Source organism: Elgaria multicarinata, chromosome 3, assembly GCF_023053635.1.
Source record: "Elgaria multicarinata webbii isolate HBS135686 ecotype San Diego chromosome 3, rElgMul1.1.pri, whole genome shotgun sequence".
NCBI classification, from domain to species: Eukaryota; Metazoa; Chordata; class Lepidosauria; order Squamata; family Anguidae; genus Elgaria; species Elgaria multicarinata.
In genome coordinates, this window is record NC_086173.1 from 22,062,738 (window position 1) to 22,076,341 (window position 13,604).

The following is a 13,604-nucleotide window of genomic DNA, read 5'->3' on the forward strand; positions in this document are numbered from 1 at the left end:
GTAGATAGTACTGGCCTCGACAAACAAACCAGTCTGACCTGGTATAAGTTTGTAAAGCACCATGCCCAGAGACGGTGCAGTATGAATACCCATAATCACCACCACCACTCACTCCTCCTCCTATGGATTATGTTCCAGGCTGCCACTTAAGATTCTCAGAGCGTCATCTGCTGAGACTGTTTAATGAGAGATTGACAGGCAGATACCAGAGGACCTTTTCCTTTGCTGTCCTCAGCTGTGGAACGACCTGCCAGATGAAATGTGCCTGCTGACTTCTCTGAATGTCTTTACGTAGGCATTAAAGGAAGAGTCATAATCATTTAAAAGCATGATAGTTTTCAGAGCGTTGGTTGAAAAGGGGGTTTATAGGAACTATTAAATGGAAGCAAGATTTCTATCTGGACCTCTTTGCTCCAGGGTTTCGCAAAAGCAGCAATAATACAGGATTTTAGGCACAGCGAGAGTTGCCGCACGCTTCAGAGGAAAGCAGTCCTCTTTTACCATGATCGACAAACTGATGCTCGGGAACATCTTTGGCAGACGCATCGCTGCTAATCAGTGAGAAGTTCAAGAGGATGCTGCGGTAGAGTCTGTGTGCATCGCTCAGTGCCATTTCAGGGGTCTTCCATCCTGCACAGAGGGAGAAAAAGAACACTGTACATCAGCGTTTTTGCAAGCTTCGGGGAGCTCTTCCCACAAGGAACCCACCTGCCCTGAGCTCTTTGTGAGGAAGGACAAGCTATAAATCGAAATCCATAAATAAAACCCACACAAAAGGACCTCTGTGTGTCGCAGATATATGGGGGAAGTATTATAAGGTTGCAGGTCACACTTGCAGTTCCCACATAGGGACTAGCCAAGCCCACTGTGCCTTATCGTTGGAATACACCCTAAGGAACGCTCATTGCTTTCCTATGGCTGCACAGGTTAGGGGACAAGCTGTTCTTCAGAGAAACTAGTCTACCGCTACCAATCACCTCATTAAGGAACTCTTAATGAGCTACAGAGGAATTCAAGGGCTCCATGAAGCACAGTTTGGATGTCACCACATCATCCCAATGAAGTTGAGGGGAGCAGGTGTACTTCCACCAATACTCTTTACTGCACAAAGGCCCCCTGGCCCCCTCTACACCCAAGGTGACGGATGCACAAAAGTGTCCACAATGTATGGCATACTGTTGGAACTGCTTAAAGACTCCATCATCTCTGCTACATGGGTGGAATTCTCAACCCCCGGGATCTGCACACTGCCAGCCAGCACTGGTAGTGCTGCCCTACAATTTAAAGTGGCCATTTCTCATCCAGCTTGGAATGACTTGCTGTTCACCTTCATGGAGGTGGAAGGCAACCCCAGGACATGTATTATCAGCAGTTGGGTACCTTTAAGGCTGCATGTCCCACCCTGCCTCTGGCATGGATTGCCTTGCTACTGCGCATGAACACCTGGCTACCCTCTTTGGCTCACATGATGCTCCAAAGCTTCCATTCATTCACAATCATTTTATACTGGCAGATGCATATATGCAGGTTGCTTACCTGTAACTGTAGTTCTTTGAGTGGTCATCTATGCATTCACACATATGGGCTTTGCGCCTGCGCAGAGACCGAACCGGAATCTTCTAAAGCTAAGTGGAACGTTTTTGGCGGGAACCCCTCCCCCATGCTACTGCGCATGTCCCTGGGGTTCCCGCCCTTACCTCAGTTTACAGGAGTCCGACATTGTGCCCCCATAAACATGAATATACATTTAATAAAGTAAGTTGCACATAAATCTGTGTCATTTGTAAGTTTCACACCACCAAGTGGGGATGGTGGGTGGGTTGTGTGAATGCATAGATGGCCACTCGAAGAACTACAGTTACAGGTAAGCAACCTGCATTTCTTCATCGTGGTCTCTATGCATCACACATATGGGCGAGTAGCAAGCTGACATACCTTGGAGGTGGGTTGGTGCATCATCTCAAGATCTCCGAGAGCACTGTCCTTCCAAATGAGCAGTCTTGTCTCGCACGAGTGTCCAAGCTGTAGTGTCTAGCAAACGTGGATTGAGTGGACCAAGTTGCAGCTCTACAAACGTCTGTTAAGGGGACACCTCTGTTAAAAGCAACAGTTGTCGCTATTGCTCTGGTAGAGTGAGCTGTCACAGGTTGTTTCAACTCTAGTTTTGAGAGAGCGTAAGCCAGTTCAATTGTCTCCACAATCCAGCATGATAATCGCTGGCATGATACAGGGAGCCCCTTGGAAGGCTCTCCATAACAAACAAATAATTGATTTATTTTCCTAAAATTTCAAGTGTGTGTAATGAAGACTCAACAGGTGTTGCAGGATTCGGAAAGAAGGCTGGTAATGTGATGTGTTGAGACAGATGAAAAGTTGACACTACCTTAGGCAGGAAGGCAGGGTCTGTGCGTAGTACAACCTTGTCCTTATGAAAAATTGTGTAAGGAGCATCTACTCTGAGAGCTCTAAGCTCACTTGCACGTCTCGCCAATGTAATGGCCACTAAGAAAACAGTCTTGAATGTTAGAAGCCTAAGGTCCATTGAGGCCATGGGCTCGAAGGGTTTCCTTGTCAGTGACTGCAATACAACGGACAGGCTCCATGGTGGAATGATGTTCTTTACTGTCGGTATCGTATTCTTAAGTCCCTTTAAAAATTTCCTTGATGTTGGATGTGTGAAAGGTGAAAAACCATCCATGCTTGATGAGAGGCTGTAATAGCTGCTAAATGGACTCTGATTGAAGTAAGTTTGAGTCCCTGCTGGTAAAGTGTCAATAGATATTTGAGAATCAGTGATATAGGGCAAGATTCCGGTGCTTGATTGTTCTCCAAGGCAAACTTTTGGAATCTTTGCCACTTTGCTGCGTAGGACTTTCTTGTTGAGGGCTTTAGCGATGCCAGCAATATATGGTCTACAGTTAAGTTTTTGATACGAGGAGAGGGGTGGTTGTTATTCTCCACGCCGTCATCTTGAGGATCGACAGATTTGCGTGTCGAATTCTGCCCTGGTGTCGAGACAGCAAAGTCAGTATCGACGGGAGTCTGATGTAATTCCCATTCGATAGTCGAAAGGCGTGGGAAAACCACGTCTGTCGAGGCCACCACGGTGTGATTAGGATGCAATCCGACCTGTCTGACTGGATCTTGGCTAGTACTTTTGTCAAAAGTGGAAAGGGTGGAAAGACATAAAGAAGTTCTCCTCTCCATGTTTTGGTGAAAGCGTCTCCTAGAGAGTTCTTTCCTCTTCCTGTTCTGCTGCAGAACTTGGAACAAGCTGCGTTTTCTTCGGTAGCGAAGACATCGACAGCAGGCTGCACCCAGTACCGAAAGAGGTTTTCTCTTGTCTCGGTGTCGAGCTCCCACTTGTGGTCGACGTGTAAGGATCTGCTGAGGGCGTCCGCAATAATGTTCTCTTTCCCCGCTACGTGGATCGCAGTCAGGTACGTATTCCTCTTTATGCACCAGTTCCAAATTCTGAGTGCCGAACGGTTCAAAGGGTGTGATCTTGTTCCACCCTGTCTGTTGATGTAGGCAACTACGGTGGTGTTGTCTGTCGCGATCAGGACATTCTGGCCTTCGATAATTTGTGCGAAGGTCTTTATTGCATTTTCCACCGCTAAGAGTTCCAGGTGATTGATGTGTTGTTCCCTCTGGAAAGGAGGCCAACGACCTTGAGCGGTGAGGGAGTTGCAATGTGCTCCCCATCCGGTCAATGAAGCATCTGTTGTAATCGTTACCGAAGGGGTTTGTTGTTGAAACGGGATCCCTTCTAAGAGATTCTTCATCGACAGCCACCACTTCAGAGATGCCCGTACTTGCCTCGGGATCGACAGGTAAGTTCGGCGGCCATTGCGTCGAAGGTCGAACGTTCTTAAAAACCACCCCTGCAAGATCCTCATTCTGAGTCTTGCAAGCTTGATCACTGCGGTGGTCGCTGCCATTAGACCTAGCAGTCTTTAGATTGTCCATGCTGAGACTTTTAAACGGGTCTCGGCAACGATGATCATATCCAGAAGGGTCTGGCTCTGGACGAGGGCAGGTATGCTCTCCCGTCTCGAGACGATAGGGTTACCCCTATAAAGTCTAATTTCTGGCGTAGGGTCAAGATGGATTTTTCCTCGTTGACCCATAGACCTAATGAGTCTAAGAGGTTGAGAGTGGTTAGTATATCCTTCTGGAGCGTGTGACTGTTGTCCGCTACCAGAAGCCAATCGTCTAGGTACGGGTATATGTAAATTCCCTCCTGTCTTAGATGGGCGCACACCACAGCCATCACCTTCGTGAAGACCCTCGGTGCCATGGCAAGTCCGAAGGGAAGGAAGGTGAACTGGAATTGGAGCGTGCCGATTGAGAATCGCAGGTAAGCTTCCTGATGGAAATGTGGAAGTACGCACCACAGCAAACCAAACCCCTTTGTGTAACAGTTGGAGAATGGAAGAAACCGTTGTCATATGGATTTTTTTTCGGGGTGATGTACTTGTTTAATTGCCTTAAGTCCATAATCGGTCGAAGACCTTCATCTTTCTTCGGGACCGTGAAGTAACGCGAGAAAAACCCCTGGTTGAGTTCCTCTGCGGGTACGGGAGAGATGGCTCCCTTCGCTAGCAGGGTTTGTACCTCGACAAGCAAAGGAGGGGACGGCGCTGTTACTTTCACTCCCGAAGAAGGAGGGAGGACATCGAGCTCGATGGCATAACCCGACTTGATAGTGAGCACCCAGGAGTCGGATGTTATTGACTCCCATTGATGGTAAAATGGTGCTAGGCGGTTCGCAAAGGGTAGTGGATCTGGGGCGAAGGAGTCAAACCCGCTACTTCTTATTGAAGTCGGGCTGGCGCTTATCCTGCTGGAAACGACCCTGGTAAGGTCTTTTCCTCTGGAGCTGGTGTTGCTGCTGTCTTGGTTGTCCTTGGTATTGAGGACAACCAAGGTGCTGCTGTTGTACAGATGGTCTCGTCCACTGTCTCGGTTTGTACTGTACAGAAGGAGCAGAGAAACCCATCTTTTTTGCCGTTGTGCGTGCTTTGTAGATAGAGTCTAAAGTATCATCAGTTTTACTATTGAACAAGCCCTCGCCATCGAAGGGCACGTTTTCAATCCTGGACTTGGTCTTGTAAGTGAAGTTGGCCGAACTTAGCCAGGCATGTCTTCTCAGAGATATAGCACCCATCATAGTTTTTGAGTGGCAGTCGACCTGATGTCGTGCGGTCGATAGCTGTTGTTTGGCTATGGCCGAGGCTTCAGCTTGAAAGACCCTAGCCAATTCTCTCTTGTCCTCCGGGAGGTAGTCACATAGTGATCCCACTTTGTCCCAGAGAAAAAGTTGGTACCGAGCCATGGTTGCTTGGTACGTTGAGGCTCTGATACCGAGAGAAGCAGAAGAGTAAACTCTTCTCCCTGTAAGATCTAATTTCCTGCCCTCTTTATCTACTGGGGCAGAGTGCACTCTTTGTGACTGGCCCTGGGCTGACTCTACTACAATTTTGGGTGTTGAACTAAGAACCCTGCATCTCCCTCTTGTATATGGTATAGGGTTTCTAATCTTCTTGACGTAGCTTGCGTGACGGCTGGCGTCTTCCATGATAGCTGTGCTGTTTGTTTCAGGGCAGGGGGAAGAGGGATAGCAACTCCTGAATTAGTTTTGGTGTGAAATACATCATAAATGGGATCATCCACAGGTTCATCCGTTTGTTGAATGTCCAATCCAAGTGCTTGGGCCATTCTTAACATATGGTCAGAGAATCTGCCCATGTCGTCAGATGGTGAAGAGGGGTCTTGTGCATGTATGGCATCGTCCGGTGATGGTACCGATGGTGTAACTGATAGTCCGGATTCGGAGTCAGAAGGGTAATTATCCTCAGGTGAGGATAAAGTAATCAGTTGCAGCTGTTGTGCTGGATCTAGTGGTACCGTGGCGGTCGCAACGGTCAGTATAGAGGAAGTGTGGTGCCGATGAGTAGACGTGGGAGAGCTTTGGTGAGCCGAAGGTGGAGCCAGTGGTAGTTGGCATACCCTGGATGTTGGTGGAGGCTGCGCAAAATACGATTCAGGTGGGTATTGGTAACCGTGATCGTGTTGGAAATATCTTTGTGGTTGATAGCAGTCCCAATCATAACAATCATGTCTGGACTGGGGCTCAGAGTACTGGGAAGCCCTGTCCCATTCGCGCCTCGGTGTATGCTCCCTCGGGGAAGGGTGCGACAGAGGAATAATTTCCTGTGTCTCTTGCGGCCTCGCAGGCTCTCTAAATGAAGTTACTGAGGCCGAGTCCCGTATTTCACCCTCTGATAGACTTGAAGGATGCGTCGGTACCGATTGAGTTTTCGGTGTCGAGCGAGGCCTCGGTACTGAGACAGCTTCAGAATCTGTCGGTACGGGAGGAGGATTTGATTGGCTCCGAGACGGTTTAGACGGTTGGGAAGACCTTGGAGAAGGTTTTTCCGCGTCCTTTCTCTTTTTCTTCTTTTTTCTCCATCTCGGAGGAGGACTTGGGAGTCCGGGCCTTTTTTGTGATTTTCCTGGCCGCGGAGCTCACCAACGACCGTCCAGGCGTGAGGGGTAACGATGCCCTACTGTTCGCTCTGGTATCATCGCACACTTCGGTGCTACGGTCAGCAACGGGCTTATTTGATGCCGTTTTGTCCATTTTCGCTGTGTCTGTTGCCCTGAGGGCTTTCTCCCACAAGATGGCGCGAAGGCGGTCCGTTCTATTTTTCCTGGTTTGTTTAGTAAACGCCATACAATGGTGGCAGGCCTCTACTTTGTGGCCTTCGCCCAAGCAAATAACACACAGGGAGTGTCCGTCGGTAGGGGGGAGCCTAGCCCCACACTTAACACACTTACGGAACGGGGCCTTCACTGCCATACGGCTCAGGCACCCGTGACCGAAGTCGCTGAAGAGAATTTAACAAAGATTTTTTTTTTTGATAGAAAAGAAATATAAGAAATATGAGGAAAAGACGAAGAACGAAAGAGATTGAAAGATTCAAAGAAGAAGAACTGGAGAAAACACTAGAGGTTCGGTTCTACAGGTCTAGGCACAATGGCGGACGACCAAGAACTGAGGTAAGGGCGGGAACCCCAGGGACATGCGCAGTAGCGTGGGGGAGGGGTTCCCGCCAAAAACGTTCCACTTAGCTATAGAAGGTTCCAGTTCGGTCTCTGCGCAGGCGCAAAGCCCATATGTGTGATGCATAGAGACCACGATGAAGAACAAGGGGGATTACAGATGCATATCGAGGAGACAGATGGATGTTTTCCACACTCACCTTGAGCATGGAGCTTTTGTCTGAGCGCCAGTGGGAGACTGGAGGGCGGTAGACCAAGGTAAGCTGCTGTTAACTGGAGAGCACTGGCTCGGAGCAGGTACCAGACCTTCGAGGACCTTTTCAATGCTGGGTTTTGCAGGGTTTCGACTAGTAGGACAAGGCCTTCTTCAATCTGTCCATGAGAAGAGAAAGATCACTTGGTAGGAAGGCCTCTCTCTATTCTGCAAAGTTACTCAGCCAATGCTTGGCTTATGCTGCAATAACTCATGGATCAGATTGCAGGTTCTTCCCAAACCCAGAGAAGTCTCCTGAAAAGTCAGGAAACGGCTGCAATTCAAGGCTCCTGCATACTGGAACCAGCAACATTGCCGACAATGGGGTACGCAACCCTGCTTACAATGTGTTAGGAAGTCCAGTGTCGAAATCCTGTTACAGCCAAGACTGAGTGCAAAATGAACTACTGTCTGGAGACTTTAAAGAGTTGCTAGGGGAAGAGTTGGGGTCTTCATCACATAAACATCTTAACCTCGACTGGACTAGGAAGCAGAGTACCAGTAGCCCAATTCTTCTTTCCTTGAATTGGTTGATCAAAGTTAGGATAGGGAAAGCAGGGCAATTTCCTTTCTACTGATCTACCTGGAACCCCACTTAACTAGTTTACCAGGCAGGTTGCCTCCCTTGGTCTTGGAAGCTTTTAAGAACCGTTTATTTCCTTACCATGAACACCTGATGCCATCATTTTGAAAGCACTTGAAGTAGGTTTTTCAGGGTTACCAACAATGACTTTACACAAGAGTGAAATAAAAATGGAGTGGGCAGGAGAACTCCAAACAAGATTACCAAGAGATGCCAAGGGTAAAGTTCACTAGTACTTGCTAACATGGTAACAAAGATAGTTGCTGTGTGAGTCCAGAGATTACACTCTTTTCAGGGTCTATGCAAGGATCCAATTGTCAAAATTCCCTATTCCCCGCTGCCCACCTCCACCTTTGCATCCTACCCATTGTTTTAATGGCAGCACCCATGGGTTTTCTTTCATTTAAACCACCAACTTCCTAAACGGGGAGGGCAACTTGTGGCCTTCCAGATGTTTTGGCCTACAGCTCTCATGATCCCTTACCATTGGCTATGCTGCCTAGGACTGATGGGAGTTGTAGGCCAAAAGATCTGAAGAGCTACAAGTTGCCCACCCTTGGCCTAAGACATAGATTAGGCTGAGAGAGAACAACTAAGATCACCATGTGAATTTCATGGTAGCGTGGGCATCTTAATTCTGGCCTCTTCGGTCCAGTTCCAAAAACCCTGCTATGCTTCAAAATATTAGTTTCCCTTTACTCCCAGTGGTCCTCAGAAATAGCAATTCTCTAGGTTTACAGTCAACGTAAGGGTGAAGGGGCTCCTCAGCTCATTTCTTCATTCCCCACTGTATCGATGCTCCAGCCCATGAGTACAAAAAAGGGACCCAACCTGGATGGATTCTGAGCAAGACCAGAGGGCAACTGAGCTGTGCTGAGTGGATGAGCCTCCCTGCTACGATAATTTGCCAGGGGAACCTCCTCATAAGACATAGAGTGAGATACAATCAGCAGCAGAGGGATAGTCTGCCTTTGAAAGATTGGGTCAATGATTGGCCATAGCAGAATCCAGCAGGCTCCCCTTTACAGTCCCTGTAACACAGCCTTTCCCCATGTGGTGGCCCTCCAGATGTTTGGGAGCAGAATTCCCTTCATCCCAAGCAAGCAAGACCAATGGAGGTTATAACCCAAACATCTGGAGGTTGCCACATTGGAGAAGGCTGCCCCAACAGAATCTGAAACACCACGTACTTGTCACTTTGAGTAAAAGACAGCTTTTTATTGAGACAAATATTTTGAAATGCCCTGGTTTGACAGTCTCCGAGCTATAAAATGTGTCCATGGGAGCATGCCATACAAGGTACCTTGCGGGTTGCTAAGCACAGCTTGCTATGGAGAACAGCTAGGGTTTGATTGGTCAGCAGGCGGCAGTCATTATTTTGGTCCACATGTTGCAGGCAGGATTCAGCCTCCTTTAAGATGGTCTAAAAGGAAAAAGCACACACAGAGCAAAATTATCAGAGGAACAGGTAATCCACCAGAATTGTAATAGAGCTCTGCTCAGCGTTTGTCCCAGCTATTGACCTCAGCAGCCGAAAGATGTAGGCCATGAGAACACTGACAAGAAATCAGTTCACATGAAATAGTTTGCCCTATAAACTTTAGATTCTTGACTTTACAGCTCAGCATTTGCTTATGGTGACAACCAGACGCAGGCTCCTGGTTACTCCCAAACAAGCCAGGTTCATTAAGCCAGCAACAAATCAGGGTGGTTTCTTTGGGATCAGGCACCATGTTCCGATGTCACAATAAGCTAGTAATTCTTTGCTTGCTTTGCCCACTCTCATGAAAGGAGGAGCAAAGTGAAAGTGAAGAGGTTGGGTGCACCATTATCCTGTTCATTCACAGTAAACCAGGATAAGCCAGGCAACATGGCTCTTCACTAGAGCATTGGGGAAAGGACCTATTTTGCTGCAATTCAGATAAGCTCTGATTTCATTTATCTGTTGTATTGCATTTCCCCTTATTTATATGCTGGTGTTTTAATTGCTATTGTTTATCATGTGGACTGTTTGCACCTTCAGTGATCTTTTTAATATGGAAAGGCAGAGTACGCCTGTAACAATCATTCCTGGGGAAAGTCAGTTCAAATCCCACTTTTCCCGGTTTGGGATCTAGCCTTGGGCATGGAACCCAAGAGGAATAAAGTACACAACTAGCTGATTTGCCTGGCGTTGCTCGGGTCTGTGAATAATGTTCGTAACATTTATTTGATAATTATAAATTTCTCTGCAACTTATTCATCTTAGGCATGATGGGAGGTGTAGGCATTTCAGGTAAAACAAAAAATGTGGTTTATCATGAAGCTCTAATTTAAAATACAGTTCTTATTAACACAGTTTTCCATTTATTCTAGCAAAGCAAATTACTAACTCAACTGTCTTATTTCTTATCTTTGGAAGCCACTCTGGGAGCCTCCTTGGTTAAAGGATGGTCGGTATGTGTGTGTGTAAAAACTCTAAATAACGCTAAGTTGGCTATCTTTAGAAAAGTGGGCATATAAACTGGATACTTCTGCTATCAGAGAGCTACTCTTTGTACTTACCTCAGCGTAACTGGGACATTCCAGCTGGAGAAGTAGCTTGGCAATTTGGCACAAAGCGCTGGTCTTCCCAACAGAGTCTTGAAGTGCGCCGGAGAGAGCTGTGATCAGGAAGTAGCTCTCCATGGCTTGCAGTGGCTGCAGAATAGAAGGGTGATAAAGTATTTAAATACATAGCTGGGGGTGGGGGAAGAAGTTGATGGTAATAATAATAATAATATTTCTTGCTCGTCTCTCCATTTTGATCAAGGTGGGGGAACAACAATAGACGATAAAATACATAATACTCAATTAAAACATAATATACATTGTTGAAAACATCCTAAAAACATTTTAAAAACATCTTAAAATTCCACTGGATAGGCCTGCCAGAAGACATCAGTCTTAATAGCTTTCTTGAATGCTGATAGACTGTTAAGTTGACGAGTCTCCTCCGGCAGGCCATTCCACAGTCTGGCAGCAGCAGAAGAGAAGGTCCTCTGGGTAATACCTGTCAGCCTAATTTTGGCTGGCTGAAGGAAATTCTTCCCAGAAGACCTGAGTGTACGGGGCAGATTGTACAGGAGCAGGCAATCCCGCAGGTAGCCTGGGCCCAAACCATGTAGGGCTTTAAAGGTAATAACCAATACTTTATACTTTGCTCGTAAACTAATTGGCAGCCAGTGAAGAGATTTTAAAATGGCAGCAAGAACACCAAGAACAGTGCAGTAGAGCGAGGATGACCAACTATGGCATTCTGGAGAACTGGGTGGCCCAGACCTGTTCATGGAGAACTCAGGCTCTGTAACGAAGTTGCTGTCACCCAACAGGGAGGCCTTCCTGGATCCGGAGCACATGTGCTCACTTGTTATGCAGTCATCAGCTGAAGGGCCAAGGAACAAGTCTGCTTCCAAACAATCCACTCTCCCCTCCTCCCAGGAGGCAGCCTGGTATTGTTGGTTTGCCTTTCCCTGGATGTGGCATGAAGGCATAACACAGTCACATTCATACAATATGGGGGAGACTCATTGCTTCTTTTCCTTGCAGGAGAAACTGAACATAAATGGTATGTTCAACACCGTAATTAAATGTTTGTAGGGCCACTGCCAGCCAGATCAAGATGCCATATCTGTCCCACTGTGGCCATCCACCACTGTAAAAGAATCACTTTGCTTTCTCCACGATGGGAAGAAACTTACATAAGAACATAAGAAGAGCCCTGCTGGATCAGACCAACGGTCCATCTAGTCCAGTGGCTAAACAGCTATTATCCAGGGATCCATAAGCAGGACACGATGCAATAGTACCCTCCCACCCATGTTCCCTAGCAACTGGTGTATATAGGCTTACTGCCTCTGACACTGGAAACATACCCCTTTCAAAGAGAGAATAAACCTAGACACAATAGCAGATGCATCTATACTGGGACAATTGGAGAAGAACTGGCATACAACCATCTCGGCAAGATGGCAAAGACCCGCTCAAGGTAAGACTCGCTTGGAGCTATGAAAGGGTATTTTTCTAAATACAGGTTGTGTGTGAGCTTCCTTTGAGGAAGACACACAACTCACTGCTCTCCATTGCCACAGCACTGAATTACATACATGCCAGGAGGAGGAACACTAGCAAGACAATGTTATGAGCACAGGGAAGCTCAGGCTCCATTTTCTTAGAGAGCAGCCACATAGACATCACCTGTGCACGGAACATCCATACAGCCCAGGAGAAGGAAAGGCCACGCACAGCAGACAGGGTGCTTTCGGGTGTGGCTTCCTTTTTCAGGAACTGTGCAAGCAACTCCTCCTCCTCCCACCTTGGTCTCTGCCCAAGTCTTTCCCCAATATATCTTTGCCACCACTTGAGCTGTAGTGGGGAAATTCCAAGCATGGGCATCCACAGTCTGTACTCCACTAGGTTCCAGATTTTTTGCCCTTCCTCCTACAACATAGGGCCAACAAGATGAAAGCATGGCTGGTGTCACGGAAGTGCAGCTACCGCAGCTTGCTCTCTGACCCACCTATACCCCTCTGTACATTTTGGATGACCCCCTCCAACTAGCATATCACAGTCCATTCCACCAATATATATGCTTCTCCCTCTCTGCAATGCTTGAATTAGACTGCAAGTCTGTGGGTGGGTGGGTGGGTGAGGGGCGCATAATGCCACCACCACTGAGCACTAAAAATTACAAACAGGAACAAATTCATCCTAAAAAATGTGAACCACTCTGAATTCTGAAAAAATATTTCCCTCACCTCTCAAATTGGGAAGAGGGCAATCTCAGATTGGTGGTGGGGAGGCGGGAGGAAAGATGTGTGGGACCACTAGCAGGGGGTGGGGTGAAGCTCCCATATGGAGCCTTCACTCTGCTGCCCCAAAGGCTTTTCATAATGACCTCAACCATCCTCCATGGAGAAGAGACAAGAGATGGAGGAGAAAACGGAGGCAGAGAAGAAAAAAAAGCATGAACTTCCAGGAAGTCAAACAAAACAAGTTACATAGACTTGGATAGCCAAGGCAGAGTGCCCAGCTCTTGTTACCTTTCCCATCATTCTGTACAAAGCTGCCATGATGTGCAGGGATGCTGTTGTCTGCTCAATGCTACGCACGGCTGGGATCCCATCCTTGGAGAGGAGTTGCTTCCACAAGGCAAGAGCCTCGTCCAGACACTTTGACTGGACTGAAAGGGAAGCACAGTATTGGACATGTGAGTGTGTGGATCCATTCCTCTTAGACCAGGGGCAGTCAAAACCCAGTTCTTTGTGCAGTAGCTACAACTGCAGCATCCCACCCACCCAGGGCCTAGCTTGCTGCCAGGAGCTGCTGCTACACAATTGGCGTTAATAAGCAACAGTACTGCTTTGTGTCTCCCTTCTGAGCAATGGAACAGTCCTCTGAACCTTTAGGGTGCAGCTTTAGAGCAGCTTTAGGGTGGCTTTGTGGAATCTGTTTAGGGTTTACAGACTGAGCAAGGATTGCAGCAGCAAACCTAGACTGTGCTAGGCCAGGCCTAGTTCTCATAAAACAAGGAATCAATGAGGAGATAAGCTTGGGTCTGAATTGTCTGCAAGCAACGGATGCTTAAACCCACAACATACACACATGTGGAAAGCCAGCATATTAAATTCCCGAAGAAGCGTCCTCCTCCTTCCTCAACTGTCACCACCAACAGCCATACCA

At 47.4% G+C, this 13,604-nt stretch overlaps 1 protein-coding gene across 1 annotated transcript in view; it reads right to left on the minus strand.

The window, feature by feature from the left end:
- ESPL1 (extra spindle pole bodies like 1, separase) overlaps window positions 1-13,604 on the minus strand; it is a 61,589-nt gene that overhangs the window by 29,626 nt on the left and 18,359 nt on the right. The window contains exons 10-14 of the mRNA XM_063123107.1: window positions 12,965-13,104; window positions 10,449-10,583; window positions 9,208-9,327; window positions 7,269-7,440; window positions 502-630 (exon numbers count right to left, since the gene is read on the minus strand). Coding sequence (XP_062979177.1) covers window positions 502-630; window positions 7,269-7,440; window positions 9,208-9,327; window positions 10,449-10,583; window positions 12,965-13,104 — 696 coding nt within the window. The remainder of the gene's footprint in view (window positions 1-501; window positions 631-7,268; window positions 7,441-9,207; window positions 9,328-10,448; window positions 10,584-12,964; window positions 13,105-13,604) is intronic.